Here is a 26,735-nt window from a genome sequence, read left to right as displayed (position 1 = left end):
GAATTTACATGTGGAGTCACTAAGGTACAGAGAAAGTAAGTTTAGTGAAGCTTATAGAAAGTGGAGTAATAATTTTCGTGTTCTGAAATTAAAAATGCATTGTATCACAGCATGCAGATTTATTCTCTTGACAAGCTTTTTTTTTTTTTTTTTTACTATAAAGTAGGAGATGTGCAGCCACATTGCTTGGATTTGATTCATGGTTTAGCCTTCCTACCTATTGTGATGTTTGGCAGATTACTCTAAGTCTTCATGTCCAGAGTGGTTTTGGTTTGGTTGGTTTGGTGTTTTTTTTTTTCCTTTTTTCTTTTAGTCTGTCAAATGGGGACAATAGTCTAACAGTCTCTTGTTTGTTGTGAGGATTAAATGAGTTAAACCATAAAGATCTCAGTATATTATCTAGTGTAAATTGGTTGTAATGAAGAACATTTTTCAAAGTTTTATATGCACAGTGACTCATTTTGCTTTATAAGTAATTCTTTTGGTACTTAGGAAAGCCTCAGAGTATTCCACATTTTTAGAATGTTTATAAATTGTTATTATATTTCATTAATTCATTTTACATAAGATACTAGTATAATAGATACGGTGTTGTGGTTGTATTAGGAGTTTTACTTTTCTTTGCTGTATACAGTGATTAATACAGATTGAGCAAACTTGAATCTGTTTGTTATCATTACCTTTTTTCCTATAAATTCCTAAAAATTTGACCTTTATTTGTATTATAAATTATAAAAATTCTAAACTTAATGACTGTGTCTCTCAGAAATTTTATTCGTCTTTTTAAATGCTACTTTAGCTTGTTTTTAGCTAAAAAAGAAAAGAAAAACGATTCTTTGCCTGAAATAATCTTTAAAAATAAAAAAAAAGTGTGCTTCACATTAATGTTTTCGTTTTCCTTTGTTCTCTCAGCTTCACAATGAAGAGGATAATTCAGAATCATCTGCTGTAGAGCAGCCATCTACTTCAAACCCAACACCACACACCGTGCAGGCTGCTCCTTCAGCATCTGGACATGAGACTGAGTCTTCTCCTCCCCCTTACAGTAGTATTACCGTGGAAGTACCTACAACTTCAGGTATTGTTGCTCTTAGTATGGAACTACTAGTAATGTTTTTAAGAACTCATTTTTTACCAGTATGGTTTTGTATAATTATCAAGTCTGTTAATGGGCTTCTCTAGTTTTATGATTTTTTAAAGCAGATTTTCCTAAAGGTAGTTTATAAAATAATTTACTCTGTGCCTTATGTGTCTCACTGTTTTAAAAATTAATTTAAAAATGTAGCTTGTCAAGCTTTCTTATGCTTGCTAGAATCCATTTCCAGTGGACTAACCTATATAACTTTTGGAAGAAATATACATACCTGTAGATTCATGCACACATATAATGCCTACGGACATGCATGTATTAACATACCCATACCTGTGTGTGTTTACTTGTATAGTCATAAAACCAGGTATTATTCATGATGAATGTGAGTGGGAATGTGGTTAGCATATGTCAATGGAGGTGAAGGGTATACATAATGTTTCCCCCCTGCACATGGTAATATTTCTTGAATACAAGGCAGTGATTCCCACTTGCTACTGTTTATCTCATCCTTTCAGGTCATTCTCAAGAATACCCTCATCTGTTTCTCTGGCCACAGTTTATATTTTCCCAGTAATGCTAAGTTAATCATTCTGTGATGGAAGATGAGTGAAAGTCCCTTTGCTAAATGCCCCTCTGTTGTAGCTACTATTTGTTTAACAGACTACCTCAAACCTGATGGAGTAAAATAACAATCATTATTATCAATTCTCAGAATTTGGAGGGTGAACTTGGCTCCATGATGAAGTTCTTTGCTAGAGTCTCCTATGATTGTTGTCCGACGGAGGCAATTGCAGGCTTCCTTATTCACACATTTACTGGTTGAGGCAGGCTTCAGCTGGGGCCTCAGCTGAGGCTGTTGGCCAGAACAGCTATTGGTGGCCTCGTCTTGTGGTCTGGGCTCCTCTCTGAATGCAGGCTGGCTTCTAAGAACAAGCATTCTGAGAGAAAGCCAGATGGAACGGGTTACGTTGCCTCAAAAGTCACAGTGCAGGTTGTTAGAAGTGAGTCAGTCAGTTTAGTCTGTCTTCGGGATTATTGAAGAATTAGTCTCCGCCTCTTCATGGGAAGTGTTTCAAAGAGGAGACTGTGGTTTAAACCACCACAGCTATATACAGCCTCAGCCTCTTGGCCACCAGGCCTGCTTCTTTGACAGTCTTCCCTATTTCAGTAAATGGCTCCAGCAGGCCAAAAACTGGGGAGTCAGCCTTTTGGTATCTTATTATAAAATCATGTGGTTTTCTCCTTCAGTTTTTGTTGTCATGAAATATTTTATTAACATATTTCTTCTTGAAGCTAATCCATCCCTATATGCTTGGACTTTTTGTCATCATGTTCCAGTGTTTCCTGGATTTGAACTCATTAATATTTTAGTGTTTTTGCAGCTTTTTGCATGTGATCTGTAACTTTATGTACTGTCTTTTTGGTATGGAAAAAGCAGACTTTTGGAAAGCAAAGTTGAAAGCAAAATTTTATGAAAGCAACATAAAATGAATTGAGAAGCTTCTCATTTTTCTATGATGTATAGTAGTTTTGATAAAGTAGCATGATATTTTTAAAGGTTAGGTGAATTTCAACTGTGAAACAAGTGAAGCCTGGTACTTAGATGTTCAGTTATTCTCACCATCTGTTTTGTGATTCCTGGTCTTTAAAATTTTTTCACCTGTGCTAAAAGGCCATCCCTGACTAATTGAGAGTAAAAACTGAATAATTCTAGAATTTTGGGTCTCTGCTTAATGAAAGCTATTATACTATTTTTCTTTAGCTTTTTGGTCAATGTTATATTTTAGGTATGGACAGTGCCTGTTTTCTGTGGAGATTATGTTCTTCAGTAGGTCACTTTATGACTGTTTTTATAGATCTGAGCAACATCAGTTATAAAAGGTGACATTTGTATATAATGCTTCACTTTTTATGGATTCCTCTAGAATACTGTTCTATTTTATCCCATAATAGCAAGTAATAGCATTGCTGGGTCAGCTTCATCGATGAGAATGTAGAACTTCATAGGACTTAAGTGATGTGCTTGAGGTTACACAACTTCCAAGAAGGAGGGCTACGATTGGAACTCCCCAGACTTAACATTCTGTGGTTGAGAACCAACCTCTGCCTTAAAGAAGAGAAGAATAGGAAGTAAAATTGACAAGTGAAAATTAAAGATGCTTCTTCCCAACTTTTACCTGTTATTGTCAGAGGTATTTTTTCTATCGTGGATATTAAAACTTTTTAAGAACTTACATATATATATTTTTTTTAATTAGAGAATAATTGCTTTACAATGCTACATATCTAGTTTTAAGGTAAAGGATCTCGTTACCTTGGATAATATATGCCAGTGTTCCAGGTTTTTAAATAAATATTTATTTATCTTATTTTTGACTGTGCTGAATCTTCATTGCTGCATGGGGGTTTTCTCTAGTTGCAGTGAGCAGGGGCTACTCTTCAGTGCAGTGTGTGGGCTTCTCATTGTCGTGTCGTCTCTTGTTGCAGAGCAAGCTCTAGGGTGCTTGGGCTTCAGTAGTTGTGGTACACAGGCTTAGTTGGCCCGAGGCATGTCGGATCTTTCTGGACCAGGGTTTGAACTTGTGTCCTCTGCAGTGCAAGGTGGATTCTTAACCACTAGACCACCAGGGAAGCCACCATTGTTTCAGTTTTAAAAGTTTATAATTTTAATGTTATTGCCTTAAACTTGATAATCATTGTTTTTTCTGAAGTTTTACTTCCACTTTAGTCTTCAGAACTAAAGAAATCTGTTTACTTGACTGTGCGCAGTGTTTTTATATCCTAGTAATAAGTCTCTTCTAAGAATTTGTGACTCTTGTGCCTTTTGTTGGATAATATTCAGTATTATGCTGCTACTCACCACTTCCTGTTATTAAGTTAAAAATTGCCTAACTTCAGACCCTTAGCTCTTATTGATAGCATTAAAAATACTTATTTTTAAAACCTATAGACATTAAACACAATAGGAAAAATTTTGCTGGAGTGTAGTGTGTTTTCATGTTGAAAATGCAAGAAAGTCTGATAAAGATAGGTAAAATTATAAACAATATAGAAAATGTGAAAATGCTATCATTATAATGGAGGAAATCACAGAAGTAGTGTTAAACACTGTGGTATGTACTACTTTTAGAATCTGCCTATTATTTATGTCAGGAATTCTAGCACATCCTAGTCGACTGATTAACCTATGTGTATGATTTTACTTACACGAAAGTTGGCAATAAATGTTGCAGCTTAAAAAAAATAGTTTGTTGTAGTATACTTCTGGAGATCATATTTCAAAAATAGCTTAAAAATTGGGGAAGGACAAACTCTTCCAAAAAAAGAAAACCTAAGGAGCTAGGTAGATGCAGGGAAAATGGGAGAAGGGATAAGAGTGAAAAAAGAGTTAAAAAGCATTAATCTTTTAGCAAAGAGAAATACTGAGTTTGCTTAGGAGTTGCTAAAATTGACCCATGTAGAAAAATTAACGTCATGTATTAGCAGAACAAAGTGTTTGGAGTCTGGAAATTTCTGGGTTCTGCCACTTCTTGATTGTGTGATCCTGGGCAAATCACCTAACTTTTCTGAACCTCAGAGTTGCTGAGGTTAATGTATTTAGAAGTGGTATAGGAGGTGGCTAGTGCTATTTCAGTGTATATGTGTGTTTTTTTTTTTTTAACTATCATTCGTGCTGTTTTTACTTTTTTTGACTGTGAGATGATGGGCAGATAAATTCTCTGAGCACAGCAAGTGGGCACACAGAGCATGTTCACATACGGTGAGTTTCTTACCTCTTTTGTGTTGCACACATTTTCAGAGTCTCCTTCTTGATGCTCTTGTTTTGTGTATCAGTCTCTGGATGATATTTATCAGTCCTTTCTCAATAAATCCAGGACTCCAAGAATATGATGTAGTAATAATTTATATGTTATACAGCTTATAATGTAGGACTACAAATAGCAGTGATCATCCTCTGGCATTCTGTAACTTGTTAAATTGTATTATGGTTATAAAAATGTCATTAGTTTGTTTTAATGGTTATCTTTTTTTAAAACCCTTTCCTTCAGATACAGAAGTTTACAGTGAGTTTTATCCTGTGCCGCCTCCTTACAGTGTTGCTACCTCTCTTCCCACGTACGATGAAGCTGAGAAAGCCAAAGCTGCTGCCTTGGCAGCTGCAGCAGCAGAAACATCTCAAAGAGTAAGACAGTGTTATCATTTCCTTTTGAGAATAATATCCAAGATAGTTCTCTGTGTCCTTTTTTTTTTTTTTTTTTAGTATTTTCTGTACTGCTGCTCATTTGTGTCATCGTGTTTTGGCACTCTCTGAGTGAAATAATACCTTCTGCATTCCTTGACCCACCTCATTTCTGTTTCTTTTGGTCTTTTCCTGCACCCTGTCTCAGACTGTGGTCATCTAGGTGTTCTTTTTACCACTAATGTATCATTTTCTAAACTTGATTTCAGGCATCTCCTGCACTAAGACTCATCCCTCCCACCCTTCCCCCTGCCATCCCTCTGACTTCCTCATGCAAATTACCCCCACCCTGTTGACCTCTTCACTGTTAATGAAGTGTCTTTAGTGTCTTTACTTCCTTTCCTATGTAGTTTAGATTCTGTGGTCCATAACTATAATTATAAATCATTATTTTCTATTCATTTTAATAAATTAGCACAGCCAGTCCAGTGACTCTATGAGTGAACTCACAGTAGGTTAAAACACTCACAGGCAAGTCTGGGTTGGTCTCTTGTGGGCTTACTGCTCCTTTCTCCTGGGTCCTGGTGTGCATAAGGTTTTGTTTGTGCCTTCTAAGAGTCTGTTTCCCCAGTCCTGTGTAAGTTCTGGCAGCTCTGTGGTGGGATTAATGGCAACCTCCTCCAAAAGGGTTTTGCCATACCCAGGTCTGCTACACCCAGAGCTCCTGCCCCTGCAGCACGCCACTGCTGGCCCCGTACCTCCACAGGAGACACTCAAACACTCAAAAGCAGGTCTGGCTCAGTCTCTGTGGGGTCTTCTGGTGAGGACAAGGTTTTGTTTGAGCCCTCCGAGTGTCTCTGGCAGGCATGGGTTTGATTCTAAACATGATTTTGCCCCTCCTACTATTTTGCTGGGGCTTCTCCTTTGCCCTTTGACATGAAGTATCTCTTTTTAGTGTCTGAGGAGGCCTTACAAATGGTTGTCTAAGGAGGCCTTACAAATAGCTGAGAAAAGAAGAGAAGCTAAAGACAAAGGAGAAAAAGAAAGATATACCCATTTGAATGCAGAGTTCCAAAGAATAGCAAAGAGAGATAAGAAAGCCTTCCTCCGTGGTCAATGCAAAGAAATAGAGGAAAACAATAGAAAGGGAAAGACCAGAGATCTCTTCAAGAAAATTAGAGATACCAAGGGGACATTTCATGCAAAGATGGGCACAATAAAGGAAAGAAATGGTGTGAACCTAACAGAAGCAGAGATATTAAGAAGAGGTGGCAAGAATACACAGAAGAACTATGCAAAAAAGATCTTCTTGACCCAGATAACCACAATGGTGTGATAACTCACCTAGAGCCAGAGCCAGACATCCTGAAATGTGAAGTCAAGTGGGCCTTAGGAAGCATCACTAGGAACAAAGCTAGTGTAGGTGATGGAATTCCAGTTGAGCTATTTCAAATCCTAAAAGATGATGCTGTGAAAGCACTGCGCTCAGTATGCCAGCAAATTTGAAGAACTCAGAAGTGGCCACAGGACTGGAAAAGGTCAGTTTTCATTCCAATCCCAAAGAAAGGCAATGCCAAAGAATGTTCAAACTACTGCACAGTTGCACTCATCTCACATGCTAGCAAAGTTATGCTCAAAATTCTCCAAGCCAGGCTTCAAGAATACATGAACTGTGAACTTGCAGATGTTCAAACTGGATTTAGAAAAGGCAGAGGAACCAGAGATGAAATTGCCAACATCCGTTGGATCATCGAAATAACAAGAGAGTTCCAGAAAAACATCTACTTCTGCTTTATTGACAATGCCAAAGCCTTTGACTGTGTGGATCACAACAGACTATGGAAAATTCTTCAAGAGATGGGAATACCAGATCTTACCTGCCCCCGAGACATGTGTATGCAGGTCAAGAAGCAACAGTTAGAACTGGACATGGAAAAACAGACTGGTTCCAAATCAGAAAAGGAGTACATTAAGTCTGTATGTTGTCACCCTGCTTATTTAACTTACGTGCAGAGTACATCATGAGAAACACTGGGCTGGAAGAAGTACAAGCTGGAATCAAGATTGCTGGGAGAAATATCAATAACCTCAGATATGCAGATGACACCACCCTTATGGCAGAAGATGAAGAAAAGGTAAAGAGACTCTTGATGAAAGTGAAAGAAAAGAGTGAAAAAGTTGGCTTAAAACTCGACATTCAGAAAACGAAGATCATGGCATCTGGTCCCATCACTTCATGGCAAATAGATGGGGAAACAATGGAAATAGTGAGAGACTTTATTTTTTTTTTGGCTCCAAAATCACTGCAGATGGTGACTGCAGCCGTGAAATTAAAAGACACTTGCTCCTTGGAAGAAAACCTATGATAAACCTAGACAGCATATTAAAGAACAGAGATACCACTTTGCCAACAAAAGTCTGTCTAGTCAAAGCTGTGGTTTTTCCAGTAGTCACTTACGGATGTTGAGAGTTGGACCATAAAGAAAGCTGAGCGCCAAAGAATTGATTCTTTCGAACTGTGGTGCTAGAGAAGACGCTTGAGAGTCCCTTGGACAGCAAGGAGACCCATCCAGTCAATCCTAAAGGAAATCAGTCCTGAATATTCATTGGAAGGACTGATGCTGAAGCTGAAACTCCAGTACTTTGGCCACCTGATGTGAAGAACTTACTGATTTGAAAAGACCCTGATGCTGGGAAAAATTGAAGGCAAGAGGAGAAGGGGACGATAGAGGATGAGATGGTTGGATGGCATCACCGACTCAGTGGACATGAGTTTGAGTAAGCTCTGGGAGTTGGTGATGGACCAGGGAAGCCTGGTGTGCTGCAGTCCATGGGATTGAAAAGAATTGGACACAACTGAGCGATTGACCTGAACTGAACTGAACTGAGGTTAAAACACAAAGAAAGAATTTACCAGGCCTACAAACTTATGTTTGTCAACTCACTTTTTTTTTTTTTTTCCTGTCCTTTGAACACATGCCACCCCAGAATTTGGGAATGATGCTCAAAGATTCCAGCACCCTTTCTCCCCCATCTTCCCTGTCTTAGTAATTGAGTCAGTGATAGATGCATATGTTATTTCCTGTTCTGGTAAAGGAGTGGCTATCTCGATAAAAGGGAATGAGATGTATGTATGCTATTGTTCTTCAGTCATGTAAAAAGTGGGGAATTACATTTTACCATGGCTGCAAGCAGGACTAGAGTTTGTTACCTTTTTTTCTTGCCTTAGACTTTAGAGGTGTCATTTCAAATCTTGGATTCATCCCCATTCTGTTCAGGAAAAGAACACAAAATATTATGTCATGGAGGAAAGCTGGAATGAGGTGAGGGGCCAAGGCGGGGAGGAACATGTTTGTATGTGCAGCATTCTCACCCTGCCACCAACAGGCCAGCGCCCAACAAGTAGATTGTCTGATGGGTGAGTGGTCGGGTTTCTTTCATCAGTCACAACCGTCTCCACACCTCCTCCCACTCCCGTCCTCCAGCACACACAGAGTTAAACATCATCATAAGTAGTTTTGGGCACATAAGTAAAGATAGTAAACTGCAAATTTATTATTGATGCATTTTCCGTCTGAGAGTTAAGTAAGTTTCTATTAAGACCATGGCATAAAAATACTCAGTCAGTAAGGATTTTTGATGTTGGGAGGAGAGAATTATAGAGCAGGAGGACAGATCTGTAAGGTGTGGAGTTTTTATTAGTGCATGTGTGTTTATGTACGCGTTTGTATATACATGCACACACTCTCTTGGTGACGTGGGACAGTGGCTCCTTTTCTCAGAGAATGTCTCCCTGGGAACTTTGGAAATGGTAAAGGTCTTTAGGGCTTTCCTGGTGGCTCAGATGGTAAAGAATCTGCCTGCAGTGCAGGAGACCCAGGTTCGATCTCTGGGTTGGGAAGATCCCCTAGAGAAAGGGATGGGTACCAACTCCAGTAAAGGATGTTAAGGACCTTACGTCCTCTGTTGCCCTAACTTCCACTCTATTGGATCAAAACTAAAGAGAAAGTAGGAGTCATTAAGTCTTGTTCTCTGTGTCTTGAGATAGAAGTAATTTTACCTTTTGGAGAGAAAACTGAAGTGTTACTGTTAGAACCCCTCACTGTCGTCATTTCCAGTGTCTTGTTTTAGAAAGTAATTTGATTCTCTGCCTGAATTGGAATATGCCCATACAGAAAAGTTTTCTGTTTTTACTTGTTTCTGAGACCATTTTAACTCTAGCTTATGAAGATTGTGGAAAATTTTATGGAAAGTAGAAACAGAGTTGTACAAAGAAACTAACTTTGACCCTTGTAAAAAATCTTTCAAATTTGTCTCTTTCTGTCCCCCTGCTCCAGCACCCTCTGTCTGCAGCTTATCATCGAGTATGAGTTTCTATACCTGATTCGGATAAAAAACTGATCTGATTAGCACTTGAGTACTTCAGTTGTAAATAAATCTCAACTGGATTAACTGAAAGTTTATTTCTTAAACCCAGTTTCATTGGGGGAATGTAGGTAGTCAGGACACTTGGAAACAATTTTCTGCTGTTTCTTATTTTTATTGTGTAGGGTTGCAGGTATGATTATGTGATGACTCAGTAGATTTACTGAAATGCATTATCCATTTTTAATATTTCTATGAAAAATAGAAAGAACTAAACAGCCTCTTCATGAAAGTGAAAGGGGAGAGTGAAAAAATTGGCTTAAAGCTCAGCATTCAGAAAACTAAGATCATGGCGTCTGGTCCCATCACTTCATGGCAAATAGATGGGGAAACAGTGGAAACAGTGGCTGACTTTATTTTTCTGGGCTCCAAAATCACTGCAGATGGTGATGGCAGCCATGAAATTAAAAGATGCTTACTCTTTGGAAGGAAGGTTATGACCAACCTAGACAGCATATTAAAAAAGCAGAGACATTACTTTGTCAACAAAGGTCCGTCTAGTCAAGGCTGTGGTTTTCCACTGGCCATGTATGGATGTGAAGGTTGGACTGTGAAGACATCTGAGCTCTGAAGAATTGATGCTTTTGAACTGTAGTGTTGGAGAAGACTCTTGAGAGTCCCTTGGACTGCAAGGAGATCCAACCAGTCCATCCTAAAGGAAATCAGTCCTGGGTGTTCATTGGTAGGACTGATGTGGAAGCTGAAATTCCAGTACTTTGGCCACCTGATGCAAAGAGCTGACTCATTGGAAAAGACCCTGATGCTGGGAAAAATTGAGGGCAGGAGGAGAAGGGGACGACAAAGGATGAGATGGTTGGATGGCATTACCGACTCAATGGACATGGGTTTGGGTGGACTCTGGGAGTTGGTGATGGACAGGGAGGCCTGGCGTGCTGTGGTTCATGGAGTTGCAAAGAGTTGGACATGACTGAGTGACTGAACTGAACTGAACTGATGAAAAATATTTGAATTTCACATAATTCACTTTATAAAACTTTTAAACATGGCTTGCCACTTAGTCTCATCTTATAAGAATATAGTGGATAGGATTCATTTTTTTGTACCTTGTTTAAAATTCTATGTGAGTACAATTTTGACACAAAAGCTGGCACTTGATAAATTATGCACAACCCCAAGACTGTTTCTAATACCTAGCTATTACCTAGCACATCCTTGGTGTTTAAGAAATAACAGTTAATTAAGTTAATGAATGCTTTCTTTAAAATAGCCAGTGTGGGAAATTAGAAAAAATACTATTGTTGTCCTAAGACAGCTGTTTGTTTTAAATTTTTTCTTAAAAAGTCTTCTAAGTCAGTGTTTAATGTAATTGAAATTATTGTGTAGCTTCCATCTTTCATTTTTTAAAGCATTTTATGTATTTTCTGTTATATTAATGGTTGAGTGAGATTCCATGGAATCAATATACTCTAATATAGGGCCCATTCCTCTTTAGTGAACAGTTAGAATCTTTTCAAGAGTGTGTTTTCCAGTGTTAATGTTGTAAAGGATATCTTTGTGTATATGTCGCCTATCTTTGTAAAAATGACGTCCCTATGGTAAAATCTCTTGGACTGGACTGGTGTTTCAGAAGAATATGAAATATTTTATGCTTGCCATTATATTGATAGTGTGTTTTTGGAGCTCCTACTATGCTTTAGTGTTTATTTTCTTGAATTAGCTTAAAATGATACAAAATGTATTAATATGTATTTAATCATTGCTAGTGATTACACTGACCATCAGAAGGTTGCCTTGGATATAGGATTGCAGAGTTTAAGGGATCTTTTTGCCTAAATAATGAGCAGTATGGTTTTGAAAATCTTTTTCCTTCAGGAAAGCAATATATATAATGAGACAGCCATGCTTGGATGGAAAGAACGTTGGTATCCTGGGTTCAAGTCCTGCCTTGACCTAGCTAATTATGTGATCTTGGGCAGGGTACTTAGCTTCTCTGAGCTCTGTCTGTACCAACACAAAGTTGAAACAAAACACCCAGGAGAGATTACGTGTATGTAACATGGAGATAATATATTTGTAGATCAGGTCATGTCACTTATTTGTTAAAAATTCTGTGAGACCTCCTAGTTCACTCAGTAAAACTCTGGGTCCTTTCGTGGACTCTCTGACATTTCTTCCTGTTTGCTCTCATTGGTTTCAACCATGTCAGCTTCCTTGCTATTTCTGTAACATGCCAGGTCTGATTCTATCTTAGGACCTTGGCACTGGCTTGTCCCTCTGCCTGAAACACTGCTCTATGAGATATCTGTATAGCCACCGTACCTTACCTCTCCTTTCGATGTATAATAATTTGTTTCATTGGTCTCAGAATTACCACTGGTCTGAGATTTTACCCTACTTGCAAGCTGTCTAATTAGCTTGTCACAGTTTGGTGGATGCTCACAGAAGACATCAGACAGAAACTTTATTATTCACAGCAGCAGTAGTAGTCAGAGTATTGTCATTTGCTCACCAGTTTCCCGAGCTTCAGGTCCCACAGGGCAGCTCAAACAAGGCCAGCAATGCCTCTAGTTGCAATGTGGAACCCTGAGTTTAGGGGAACCCAATATTTTCTAATGGTCAATAAGCACAACTGCCTCTCTGCTCTGGTGAAAGTCACTCAGTCATGTCTGACTGTTCGTGACCCCATGAACTGTATAGTCCAGGAATTCTCCAGGCCAGAATACTGGAGTGGGTAGCCTTTGCCTTCTCCAGGGGATCTTCCCAACCCAGGGATCGAACCCAGGTCTCCTGCATTGCAGGCGGATTCTTTACCAGCTGAGCCACCAGGGAAGCCCAAGAGTACTGGAGTGGGTAGCCGATCCCTTCTCCAGGGGATCTTCCAGACTCTGGAATGGAACTGGGGTCTCCTGCATTGCATGCAGATTATTTACCAACTGAGCTACCAGGGAGCCCTGCTCTGGAGAGAGATACTGTTTGTCTGACTCAAAGCTGTATACTATATAAACATCCTTGAAAAGATAATACACAGCCAGTGCCTCTACCTGGAAGATGTAGAAACATCAAAGACTCACAGATAATTGTCTCCTGACAGTAGCCCACTACTGATGGGCATTTATATTTTGTCTGATTTTTTACCTTTATTAACATTGCTGCAGTGAATTGTCTTTAATACATCATTTCTTACAAGTGATTTTCAAGAGCTGGAGTTACTGTGTCAAAGGATGTATACATTTTAATTTTTGATAAATATTGCCAGATTGCCAACCATGGAGTTTGTATCAGAGTTCACTGTTGATTATGAAAAATCCTTTCTCACTTTGACACTAAGGTAGCAGTGTCACATCTTTCTTTTGTGATGATATTTTCATTAATACAGTGTTACTCAGTTTTTACCTTTTTTGTGTTCTCTTTCAAGGTTACTCTTTTCAAGGGTGCCCATGGAAACTAATAACTACTGACATTTTTTGAGTACTTATTATGTGCCAGACATTGTATCATTTCATTTTGCTTATACATTACATTGAGGACATTAGACTTTATTTAAATTTTTATCTTTTCACTTAAGGTAATAAAGTTGTAATTAGTTTAGTGAACTAATCTAATGGTGAATTTTTTACAGATTCAAGAGGAAGAGTGTCCACCAAGAGATGACTTCAATGACCCAGACCAGCTCAGAGTGGGTAACGATGGGATTTTCATGCTGGCATTTTTCAGTAAGTAATATTTCATTTCCAGACCTTTTTCTTGCAGGTGTTAGTTGTCTGTGTATTTAATGTGGGCAGTGAAGGAAGACAAGTATTGTCAGTGTGTGTTACATTGTTTAAAATGTAAATTGCTCTTGATATTGAACTAACTGATCATATGTTATGATGCAAGTCCTTGAATTTGTTCAGCACCTAGCAGGTAACTTTATATTGCAGTTATTATGCTGGATGCTTACTATATAGAGATGCATATAAGCATATTGAAAGCTAGATATGTTTTTGTATGTGAAATTCTACATGTCCATTTGGGGCCATAGGAATATGTATAATGAAATGGTAAATTCTGTTTTTGGAACAGAGAACATCCACTTGAGTGTCTTAAAACAGGAGGTAGTCTGGGCAAATGGGACAGTGTGATTTGAGACATAGAAATATGAGTTTGTCCTATTTGTGGAGAATGGCGAATCACTAGAAGACCAGAAACCTGAGTAATAGTTATTTTAACATTTTGCAACATTCTTAATTTAGCATTGGACTTTATAAAGTAGATTATGCTTTAAGAAGACTTCGTTATAGTCTTCATTATTCCAATTCCTAACTCAGGAATTGGCACATAGTACACTCAGTAAATAATAATGTGACACTCAAACTGTTTAAAGTACTAAAATAATTCTTAGATTTATCAGATTTAATAGGATAAGTAAATTTATCAGATTATGATAGGGTTAATTTCTGCCCTCAACTAGTTAAGTGATCAGGCTTTCATACCTTCTTTGATAGCGTGCTGACTTAATGTATTTCAACTGTATAGTTAATTTTAATAATAAAACTGAGGAATGTTTTACCTAAAGTACCACATTCAACTTTAATAATAGGCAGTATGGAAAATACATACTTCCCGAGTTGAGTTACTTCTGAGTCTAAAAATTCAGTTACCTTTTCCTCCATTTTGAAATGGTTTCTTGCTTCTTTTCTTTCTTGCATTTCATCTTCTGAAGAATGGAAGTATCAGAAGTATGTGGGTGGATGTGCAGGCAGTTATATTTTCCTCTTCAGATTTACTAAATTATATTCAGGTTGGCAATCAGATAATGTATATACAATATTTATATCTTGTGGTTTTAGTTACAATTTGTCATTAGATATGTTAAGTACGGGACTTGCCTGGTGGCTCAAAGGGTAAAGAATCTGCCTGCAATGCAGGAGACCTGGGTTTGATCCCTGGGTTGGGAAGATCCCCTGGAAGGGAACAGCTACCCCACTCTAGTATTCTTACCTGGAGAATTTCATGGACAGAGGAACCTGGTGGACTACAATCCTTGGGGTTGCAAACAGTCAAACACGACTGAGTGATTAATGCACACATGTTTAGTATGATGAAAAAGAAAATCACACTTTGGCTACAAAATAATTCTTCTTTGTACTATTAGTCTAGTAAACCTTAATTTTTTTCTTAGTTCACCTGGTAATTCTTTATATTAATAACAGCCTTCCCACATATTTTATTTACAAAAAGAGTAGCGTAAACATTAATTCCTTTCATGGTTGTCTTTTAAGAAATCTTAATTGGTAAAGGAAGAATTTAAATTTATTATAATTACTTGTAGTACAAATACCTGTTTCTTACAAATAAAAACATGTTATTTGACACCATCTAATTATTTGACTTGAGCTTAGTTATCATCTCTGCATTTCTGTATTTCACTTAACTGTGCTATCTTCTTCTCAATCTGTGTTTTTAGGTCTGAAAGCATTTTCCTGATACACCAGTGTTGTAAATGCACAGTAACGTAGGCACTTGGTTGGCTCTGTTTTTGGTCAGTGGTGGTATATTAATCGATATGAATGTAAATGTTTACATTTAATGTGTTAATGTGAATTATCTGCCTATTATTACAGTTTTCCTAAATTAAATTTATACAATTTATATCTTTATGCTTCCTATTAGAATAGGAATCTTTATAGACAAATACTGCACTGATATTTTAAGAGTAAGATTATATAAATTGTCACCTTCATTTCCTGATACATTCTTTGGGTAAAGGCCATAGGCCAGTGCTTCAGATTTATTTGTAGTCACTGCCATCTAGTGGCTGTCTACAAATTGCAACATGCTACATTTTCCACACACTAAACTATACAGTAGCTAGGCAATGGCAACCCACTCCAGTACTCTTGCCTGGAATATCCCATGGACAGAGGTGCCTGGTAGGCTACAGGTCCTGGGGTCACAAAGAGTCGGACGTGACTGAGCAACTTTACTTTAACTTTTCACTTTCATGCACTGGAGAAGGAAATGACAACCCACTCCGGTATTCTTGCCTGGAGAATCCCAGGGTCAGAGGAGCCTGGTAGGCTGCCGTCTATGGGGTCGCACAGAGTCGGACATGACTGAAGCAACTTAACAGCAGCAGCTAGTTGAGCATGACTTAGCGTCTAAACAGCAACAAGCTATTGCTTAGATTCTGTTCTACTGTCTATTTCTAAGGTCTGGAAATAGATTTTCTTTAACATGGTTTATAATTTAAACATTTCAGATTATATAAGTTGTGCAAATAAAACTAGTGATTTTCAGGAAGAATATTTCAATTTAAACCTTTTGTTGGTTTAATTTTACTTTCTCTGTTTTCACCATCCACAATTCAGTCTCTTACTACATGTAACCTTAAAGTTTACACGTAAATTTGGTAAGATAACTGCTTGCTCATGTTCAGAAAATGTAAAGAAAGAAATGTGTATATTCCCTGATGATGCTTTGCTTCTCGTAATCCTTTGAAGTGTCACCGCTCTGAGCCTACTTTTAACAGATTTTCTCTCAAAGGGAATGAAATAAAAGTCAGTTATATGTCCGTTAGTTAAAAGCTAGAAATTAAGGTTTGGTTCATTGGATAAGTGACATTCTGTGGAAATTACTTGAACTCTCGTGCTTAAAAACGTAATCTATATTCTACTTAGAAAACTTTTTCTGAGGTTTGTCCTTTTGTACCATGTGTGAGTCTTCATATCAGCATGCTATCATAATAATCAATCACTTGGATTATTCCCATTTTAGATTTGAGGGAAACATAGTTAAAGAGATACTAGGTTATTTGTAAATTGGGCTTCCCTGGTGGCTTAGATGGTAAAGAGTCTGCGCTGCAGTGCTGGAGACTCGGGTTCAACCGCTGGTCATGAAGATCCCCTGGAGAAGGAAATGGCAACCCACTCCAGTATTCTTGCCTGGAAAATCCCATGGACGGAGGAGCCTGGCAAGCTACAGTCCATGGGGTCGCTAAGAGTCTCATACAGCTGGGCTACTTCACTTTCACTTTCAAGTAAGTTTAAAAAGAATTAGAAAGATGTTTTGAAATGTGAACTCTGATTTGTAAGAAATTCTTCCGGTTCCATTCTGCATTCCCACCAGCAGCGAATGAGTGTTCCTATTGCTCCGATCCTCATCAGCATTTGGTACTGAGAGTTTAAAAAATTTTAGAAATCTAATAGTTATGTGGTGGTATCTAGTTGTGGTCTAATTTGCATTTCCCCAATGATTAGTGATATTGAATATCTTTATTCAGTAAGTACTTTCAAGTACCTACCATGGATGAGTCATATAAACGATAGTTCTTAAAGAGGTTATCTGGGTACCACACATTGATTGCCTTGTTAGGCATCAGTGACTTACTCTCTTCATATAAAGCTAGGTTTTTATACAGCTTTGGGCTCATGTATTGTAATTGCATCTAGAAAGGGGAGATATATAAGAGTTGTAACTGTACCTTAAGAAACTCATAATATTTGTGAAGTATTAAATTTTATTGAATTTGTTCTGTTTATAAGGAAAATAATTTTTTGGTCATTTCATTGCTTGTAGTTTATTGGAAATGTCTGAAAATTAATACATTGTTAGCTTCATGTTTTTCTCAACTGTTGATAGTTTAAATAAAGAGAATTGCATAAGGATGAGACAGAAATTTGCCTTTATGCAGTTCAGAATCAAGTATAGTAAAATCAGTTATTCTTTGGGTCTATTTGAAATGTGGTGCATTCATATATAATGAGGATTTTTCTTTGATAAAATTAATAAGTGCTTAATGTTAGTATTATATTGGTGTTCATTCATTTGTAATATTCACTTGTTTGTTTCCAGAGCAAGTATCAAATTGTTTAAAATTTAAACATTTTAAACTTTTCATTTTTGAAATAATTTCAAATTTAGGAAGAAAAATGCAGAAACAGTACAATTGGCATATAGCTTTCATCCAGCTTTTCCAAGTGTTAACATACATAACTTTAGTGATCAACTTTGGGAAGTTAAATTAACATCATGAAATAACACTGACTAGTTTGTAGACCTTTTTCAGATTTTCCCAGCTGTCCCACGGATGTCTTTTTCTTGGTCTAGCATCTATTTTGGGATTACACATTGTATTGTGAAGTGAAATCGCTCAGTTGTGTCTGACTCTTTGCAACCCCATGGACTGTAGCCTACCAGACTCCTCTGTCCATGGGATTTTCCAGGCAAGAATCCTGGAGTGGGGTGCCATTTCCTTCTCCAGGAGACCTTCCCGACCCAGGGATTGAACCCAGGTCTCCTGCATCATAGGCAGAGGCTTTACCATCTGAGCTACCAGGGAAGTCATTAGCCTCTGTGTTTCCATCATCTGCCTCAATCCAGAACAGTTTGTTAGTCTGTCTTTGTTTTGTAACAATTTTGATTCTTCTGTAGAATCCTGGTCAGTTATTTTGTGAAATGTCTTTCAATTTGGATTTAGCTAATGTTTCCATTAGATTCAGGTGGTACATTCGGCCCCACTTTGCATCCCCCCGCCCAAGAACACCACAGAAATACTGTGTTTTCAGTGCATCATATCAGAAGGCAATGATCTAGATACCTTATTACTGGGTATCTTATTACTAGAATTCTTATTACTAGTGATGTTAACTCTCATCAGGATAAGGTGGTGTCCGCCAGCTTTCTTCACTGTGGAGTTACTCTTTTCCCTTTATTATTAATACATATCTTGTGGCTATTGAAAATGTAAACGTGTAGCCATACTAGTTAATGGATAAACTATAGTATATAGTATTGCTTTCTGATTACCCAACAAATTCTTTGGGTAGGTAGAAGGTATATACATAAAATGATCAGTGTATACAGGTGTAAAAGACTTGGTTGCAAAAAAAAAAAGAAAAAGACTTGGGTGCCACAGTCCTACCTACAACGCTTCTTACTTACCTTGTGACTTCGTGTGTGGAGCCTAACTGTTCTGAGTCGTAATTGCCCTTCTGTGAAAGGGAATTAATTCTGATCTCGGCCTTCTTCAAAGGCTAATGTAAGGGTCCCATGAGTTAGTATACGTGAAATGCCATGAATTATGAGTGCTGTTAAGAGCAGGTGGTGTTCTCCTTCCTCTCAGTTCCAGTAAGTCAGTTGATTGGCAGCCTTCTTTCAGATGCCATTCACCTGTCTAAACCTGCTTTATTTGCTCTTAAAAAAAAAAAAAAGGACCGCAAGCGGAGAATTATAATTGGAGCAACACTAAGCATACTTTACCAACTTTCCTGTGCTAATTTTCCTACTTCCCTGTTATTTACTCCCCCAAATCTTACTTTTCCACAGGAGTATAGCTTATATGAACCTGTTGCTTCTCTGGGTTCCATCTTGGGCCTTGCTGTGTTGGGAATAGGTGACCGCCACCTTTAAAAAAAAAAAAAAATTTGATTTATTTTGCTGTGCGGGGTCTTAGTTGCGACATGCAGGATCTTCAGTTTTCACTGCTGTCTGTGGGATCTTTTCATTTGTGGCGTGTGGATTTTTAATTGTGCTATGTGGGATCTAGTTCCCTAACCAGCCATCTGCAAGCCAGGAAGAGAACCCTCACCAGAAATGGAATTTTCTGACTCATTGATCTCAGACTTCTGATTGGAAGTGTGGAGTCAAAGCCACTTGACCGACCGGAAAGTCCCATCCCTACACCTTTTAAGCTTCCTTATTTTGTTCTAGCTCTCTAGCGGAACATGCATGAATGAAGGTGGAGCTGAAAGAAAAGTATTCATGTCTTCTCTCTTAGGCATGTATTGATATCTGTTCATCTGTCACTACTACACATTCTTTTATGGATTTTCCATACCTGAGGTTTAGTGTATGTTTATTAAATCCTTTTCCTGACGATTCAGACGTGTCTTAGCAGTACTCAACGTTTTGGCACCAGGGACCAGTTTCATGGAAGACAATTTTTCCACAGACCAGGGAGGAGGGGGGATGGTTTGGGGATGATTCGTGTGCATTGCATTTATTGTGTACTTTATTTCAACTGTGACATCAGCTCTACCTCAGATCATCAGGCATTAGATCCCAGAGGCTGGGGACCCTGTGAGGATCCAGAATGGAATGCTCTGCCCTTTCTGTACCTTAAAGACTTACTCATCTTTATTTTCTGTCTTATAGGCCAAAGGGCATAAAAAGTGAATCCATCTATGCTTCAGTAGTCACAGCTCTGTTTAACTAGTGCCTGTGTATGTGAGAGCAGTTAAAGGTGATTAAGTTACATGTTTGTCTGTTCAGGCTGCTGTAACAAAATATCACAGTCTAGGTGGCTTAAACAATGAAAATTTATTTTCTCACGGTTCTGGAAGCTAGAAGTCTGAGATCAGAGAGCCAGAAAACTTGGTTTCTGGTGAGGGTTCTCCTCCTGGCTTGCAGATGGCTGTCTTATTGCAGTGTCCTCACATGGCCTCGCCTCTGCGTGTGTGCACAGAGAACTCTCTGCCATCTCTGCCTCTTCCTGTAGGGACACCAGTCGTGTTATATTACGGCTTTACCCTTATAACCTCAGGTACTCGTAACTCCCTCTCTGAAGGCCCTGTCTCTACATAAGTCACACTGGGGGGTTAGGACTTTAATCTACAAGTTTCGAGGCGAGTGCAGTTCAGTCAGTAACAAATTATATCACATGCGCACAGTTTATAGGAATTCATACCGCTGGTGGAGCCCATAAAGAAAACATGACACCTCATTAAGTACTTTTTCGTCCTTTTGAATCTTGTTCCTCTTTGGGGCACAATGATATGTCTAGTAGATAGTGGTAGGTCTGATTTTGAAGAAACTGGGCAGTGTTTAAATGCTTTTTCCCCCCAAAGCTAAACATATACATGCTCAGTGGTACAAAAAAAATAACACTTTTGAAATATTTTGCTGTTTTGGATTTCTCTGTCAGTGCTTCCTGTGTTTTGATATAGGAAGATACCTGTGACATGAGATACTTGCAAAATGATAGAATGTTCATAGCACACTGGGATGGGGTGCTCAGGACTGGAGGTGTCTGTCCTCTGCCCCAGACCTCTCCTGCCTGCCCTAAGGGTTGAGGAGAGAAATACCTCAGCTTGTCATTAGCACATATGTAGCAACCAGTTGGGAATCTCTGCTGCTGCTTGGTAATGTCAGTTCTTTAAATAGATATGAAACTGGTTTTGTTATCTGCTTTCCCCACAGTTAACACAAATATTAGCCAGTTAGTTAGAGAGCTGCTATATGCAATAGATTATTCTAGAACGATGGAAATGTTCTATCTGTGTTGTCCAGTATGGTAGCTAAAATTAGAGAATAAACAAGCTTTATATAGTATAGCTTCCTTGGTGGCTCAGATGTAAAGGGTCTGCCTGCAGTGCCTGAGACCCAGGTTTGATCCCTGGGTCGGGAAGATCCCTGGAGGAGGACATGGCAACCCACTCTAGTATTCTTACCTGGAGAATCCCATGGACAGAGGAGCCTGGCAGACTACAGTCCATGGGGTTGCAGAGTTGGACACCACTGAGCGACTTCCACACTTCCACACTCTTTATTTATAGTAGTGTCTCCTGAAATGTTTTTGGCAGGAAAGATGGGGCCCACTCTAATGTGAAGAGATCGTTTTGTATGTATAGGGATGGTGGCAGACATTTTTTAGCAACCACCGTGTGCCAGGTGCTGTGCTAAGCTTTTTCATTCTCATTTAATCGTCTTATCAATCTCATGAAGTCGGTGCTTAAAGATCAGAGAACTGTGGCTCAACAGAAGTCAGCAGTGAGTCCAAGGTTGTATATCCAGTGAGTGAGTTGTGACTCACACACATCTCTTATTTCAAAATTGATTTTTCTGGCTATTGCATCACCATGTATTATAGCTTCCCATTAATGATCAAAAAGGTTGCATCTAGAAAGTTTTAGGAAGGAAGAAATGATAATAGTAGGGACATTCCCTCAAAGAAATAGCCATTTCATTTGAACTTACCTTAAAACATTTCCTCTAGGTCTTTAGAATTTTGAAAAACCAGAATTTCTCTAGGTAATTGACTTTATTCTCCCTGGGGCTTGGTTGGAGATATTTAGGGTGAGAGGATGAGCAGTGAACAAGACTTATGTTCAAGTTGGTCTTTAGTTTTATTATTATTGCTATTATTATTGTGATATTGTTGATATCTTGAACATAAATATGGCACTCTGATTATATCTCAGGGACCTGGGATAGAATCCCAGGTCAGAATGCTTTATGCTACAAATAGTAGAAAACCCTCACTCAGCCATTGTAAATACATAGGAGACTGTCTCATAAAAGCAGAAGTCTCTGGATAAGCAGACCTCAGGCACAGACTTGCTCTGCTTTGCTTTCTTCTTCACGAAGACAACACACACACACATACATGCTCACATGCACACAAACCCACCCACCCACCATCTAACCATCCACCCCTCCATAATCCACCCCAGCAGACTTAGAATGGTGGTTTAGTTCTCAGGCTGATAGCAGGATCATGGCAACAGTTTCACGTATGATGATTAAATGTGACATCCAGTGGAAGAAGAAGGGCCTCTACTTTTTCTTCTTCTTCCTTTTTTTAAAGCTTTTATTGTAGAAATTCTCAAACTGGATGAGAGTAAATTAAACATCTCTGTAGGATTTCCTTGGTGGTCTAGTGGTTAAGACTCAGTCTTCCAGTGCAAGGGGGTGCAGGGTTTAATCCCTGGTTGGAGAACTAAGATCCCACATGCTTTAAGAAGTGGCCAAAAATTTAAAATAAGCACACACAACATTGTAAATCAAGTCTATTTCAATTAAAAAAATTAAAGCATCTGCATATCCATCACCCAGCTTCAATAATGATCAATTTAGAGCTCCTGTCATTTAGCCTAAATTCCATCCTCTCTCTCCTTGCTGTGTTTTTAAGAATGTTTTTCAGAAGTCCTATTTACAAAATAAAATCACTGGCAGGGGATTTGGGCCTCTTGTGATTTTCCCAGACTACTCAGGACTCACCTTTGGGGGCTAAGTATGGAGTCCAGCCACCCGTTAAATGCAGGCTGTAGAAGTGGGTGGGTTCCTGGGAAGGGGAACCACAGGTTTTGTTAGGTAGGAGGAGGCTGTGAACAATATTTGCTCCTGGAACATTAGTATAATTTATTTATTATTAAAATACATACTTTATTCAGCTCATCTTTAATACTGCTTTTTTAAAAAGCCGATTTGGTCGGCTGGTGTCTTAGACTAGACTTTTTGGGTAGGATTGCATGCCAGCCACTTTGTGACTTAATTTTTAACTGGTTTAAAATTACAATTTCATCTTTGGGGTTGTAAGCTCTAAGGTATTGATTCTTGTTGACCAAACTGACAAGAAACCAAGCTTACCCATTTGTTAATGGATAGTAAACAACTAAATAGTTTGAAAAAGGTAGACTACAGTCTGTAAGGAAGACTTAATTAATACAGAGTTAAAAGAAAGAGAACTGCTATTTCCATTGAGCAGTGAAGTATTATTTATATTCCACGAAGTAGTAGTGGCGTTAGTCGCTCAGTCATGTCCTACTCTTTGAGATGATGCCCTGTAGCCTGCTAGGCTTCTCTGTACATGGAATTCCAGGCAAGAATACTGGAGTGTGTTGCCATGCCTTTCTCCAAGGGATCTTCCCAACCCAGGGATCAAACTCAGGTCTTCTGAATTAGGTCTCTGTTCATTTGTTTCCAGTGTCGTCTTTTAAAAGAATTATTTCTCTTGCTTTCAGTGGCATTTATTTTCAACTGGCTTGGATTTTGTTTATCCTTCTGTATCACCAACACCATCGCTGGAAGGTATGGTGCCATCTGTGGATTTGGCCTTTCATTGATCAAATGGATCCTTATTGTCAGGGTGAGTGTCTTGATAGCCTCTACCACTTTTATCGCTAAAATTAAAGTACATGAAATTTCCTGTGTGATTCGTAAATGTTCATTTTGTGTATTTTGTGTATATGATTTCAATTATTTTGAGACTTAATTCTTAACTTCTATCCTTAGTTATCATAGTGATCTCTGTGGTGTGAACATTTTCTGACTGTATTGTATGAGAACTTGTTAGTATGTGGAAAGAACTTTGAAATCAGATAAATTTGAGTTTGAATCTCATCATTTTTATATCATTGTTCTGACTTTTAAGTTTTTAAATTGTTCAGAGCGTTAGTTTCTTCATAATAGATAATAGGTGCCTTTCAGTATTTTTGTGAGGTAAGAACAGGACATATTTTGAGTGCCTTGCCCAGTTACTGCACAAGTGTATGTGCTCAGTGAATCATGGCTGCCACTATTGTGATAAAGCATAGGTCTGCCTGGAATTAGTTAAGACGTAAACATTTCCATTGGCTAGTGAAATTATCATGGATTTAAATATTCTCTTACTGAGCCACTGGGAAGGCCCCAAAAAGTAAAAGTACACGCCTTTAAGGTAGTTATTAGAACTCATCTTTTCCTTTATCGGCTTCCCTGATAGCTCAGTTGGTAAAGTATCTGCCTGCAGTGCAGGAGACCCTGGTTCGATTCCTGGGTTGGGAAGATCTGCTGGAGAAGGGATAGGCTACCCACTCCAGTATTCTTGGGCTTCCCTTGTGACTCAGCTGGTAAAGAATCTCCCTGCAATGTGGGAGACCTGGGTTCAACCCCTATGTTCCTTCTAAGCCTTTCTTCTCATTTTCCAGTTGTTCCTGGAAATCACCCTGTCTCCCTCATGTTGTTTACAAAATGATGTGTAGGGAGATAACAGTAAGTTCTTACCTTTCTCCCATCTCAGCAAAAAAATAAAATTTTTGTAACCATTGCACAGGTAGTACTATTGTTAGCATAATCTTCCCCCAGCTCTTTTCCTTTGCCTCCTGAAGGCCCCTTTGGCTTGTTTTTACAAGGATTTTCCCCTGGTTTCTTCAGCTAGGAAAGTGGCTTTGTTAATTAGTTACTCTTATTAAAAGTAACCCACACATATAAATGCTATGTACAATTAATAAAATATATACTTTCCACAAATCATGTTTATTTAAACAATGACTTCTAATTGAATGAGTCAAGTCCTCCTGAAATTTTCAGTAGAACCACATACTAATATGTCAGCTTCAGTGCTTCAGACACTTCATTTACGCACCTACATTATCAAATATCTTAAGAAAATCACCCATTAAAAAAAATATTAAAACTGAATTTTATGTGTTTTTTCATTAATTTTAAACTTATTATATTACTTCCCAGGGTTTCAGTAATCTTGTCAGACCGTGTTTCTGTTCAGACCAGATTATAGGCTGTGGTTATTAAACAGTCCCAGATTCTTGGTGGGACCTGCAAACTGGCTTCTTTTAAGGTGATTAAAACCTGGCCATTATAAGAACTGCCCCCTGGCAGTTCCTTGTTTTAATTTCATTTGAAAAATGTAAAGTAGGTTCTCACCACAAGCATAAATCTGTTAGGTGTTATGAGGCATGCAGAGATAAAGAGACAGTCCCTGCCCCTGCAGAAAGTTACCAGTAGGAAAAACTCAAGAGTTGGAACTAGATAATCTAGTCCAACCCTGGTTATATTAGTAATAGAATTAATGACTCTTATTCAAATGGGATTTCTTGTCTGAGTCACAGAACATGGAAAATGATTTGACTTTCTCAGTTTTCCTAAGGTTATTGAATTGCTAGTATCATTCTAGAACATAAAAAATAAATCAATGCATAATATGCAGTGTTCGACTCTAGTATATTAAGGCCTAATTCTCTCATAGAACCCCAGGTTGCGAAGGAGTTAGATTGTTTTCTCATCAACTCCAGTCAGTGTGATAAGATGGGACCTTAAATTCAAAGACTGGAGTTTCTCAAAGTTTTGTAAGGAATTTAATAGAATGAAGTTTAATCCCTGGGACTGTTTAGTCCCCCCCCACCCCGCCTTTTTTTTGTTTGTTTAGTTTCCCTTTAAAATACCTTTACTGAGTTAAGGTTAATGTTATACCTGTAGTGTATATTGAGAATTGATATAAGAAAAGGATTTTAAGGAATCTTTTGTTTTAAAATAATAGCTGCCATTCAGTGAGCACTTACTATGTTCCAGGTATGATTTATTATAAACACCGAATAATCCTGTGTCGTCAGTGATGCTGGAGACAAACTAGCCATTTTATTGATGATGAAACAGAATAAAAAGTCTAATAGCTTGCTGAGTGTCCCACAGTTTGTGGATTAGAATCTAGCTTGACTTCCGTTCAGTGCCCGTTTCCCTAATTTTGTACTGCCTCTGTAACTTTGACTGTACTTTGACTTTTGTTACAATGCTCCAAGCAATAAATTCTCCTTGGAGTTCAGTGCTGAGGGAAAGGTTTTTTCCTAAAAGCCCGGCATTTCCTTTTATTAGATAATAAGTAATTTATAAATCACATTGCTGCTTTTCTTTTTGTTTCTCTTTTCTTTTTGTTTCTGAATTGCTGTGAGCCTCACATTTAATGTAAATATGTTTAGCCCAAGATTCTCTCCGAGGCTTTTAATGTTTTTATTATTTGTTTAAAATTGCATATATATTTTAGTAAAAGCTGACAATTCCTTTTAAAAGTAGGCAGGAAGTAAACCAAAAAGTACTGGTGTCATATTAACAAAATAAAATCATAATTATTTCAAAAATTTAAGTCAGATTAGTTCTTACTGTTCGTTAATTTATTTTCCAAAATTTGATTTCTTGCAGCCTGTGGTTAACTACTAAATATGAGTTATTAAGAAAACCCAAAACACAACTTGACTGAGCCCTCTGATTTTTTAGTATTTTGAAACACGTTTGATAACTTACTAATGAGCCCCAAGGCTTATTAGTTTATTCTTTTTATGTAGTGAGTTTTCCCTTTGACTTCAAAATGAAGATAATTATATTCTTTAATTGGGAACAGATAAAGAACAGCTGCAGGTCGGTACTTCTGGTGAAGAATTTCTTTGTTCTTTTCTGGTTGCCTGTTGTTGGCGATATTGTATATTAAATATATTTTAAGAATTAGGTAAAAATGTATGGTTTTAGTTCTTTATTCCTTTTGTTCTTATAATCTCTCAAACCTATATGAAAGCCTTTTGTTTCTTATTAATCATTTGATTAAAAAGT

At 38.0% G+C, this 26,735-nt stretch overlaps 1 protein-coding gene and 1 non-coding gene across 3 annotated transcripts in view; both read left to right on the top strand.

The window, feature by feature from the left end:
* The window catches only part of NDFIP2 (Nedd4 family interacting protein 2), a 71,808-nt gene that overhangs the window by 35,518 nt on the left and 9,555 nt on the right, over window positions 1–26,735 (top strand). For both annotated transcript variants that reach the window (XM_010855107.1, XM_010855106.1), the window contains exons 3-6: window positions 913–1,078; window positions 5,143–5,276; window positions 13,279–13,372; window positions 23,381–23,505. In XM_010855107.1, coding sequence (XP_010853409.1) covers window positions 913–1,078; window positions 5,143–5,276; window positions 13,279–13,372; window positions 23,381–23,505 — 519 coding nt within the window. The remainder of the gene's footprint in view (window positions 1–912; window positions 1,079–5,142; window positions 5,277–13,278; window positions 13,373–23,380; window positions 23,506–26,735) is intronic.
* TRNAC-GCA lies at window positions 24,111–24,182 on the top strand. Its single transcript has one exon. It is a non-coding gene; the product is annotated as a tRNA-Cys (tRNA).

Source organism: Bison bison, unplaced genomic scaffold (genome assembly GCF_000754665.1).
Source record: "Bison bison bison isolate TAMUID 2011002044 unplaced genomic scaffold, Bison_UMD1.0 scf7180017864354, whole genome shotgun sequence".
Lineage (NCBI taxonomy): Eukaryota > Metazoa > Chordata > Mammalia > Artiodactyla > Bovidae > Bison > Bison bison.
This window is presented reverse-complemented; position numbering and strand designations above follow the sequence as displayed.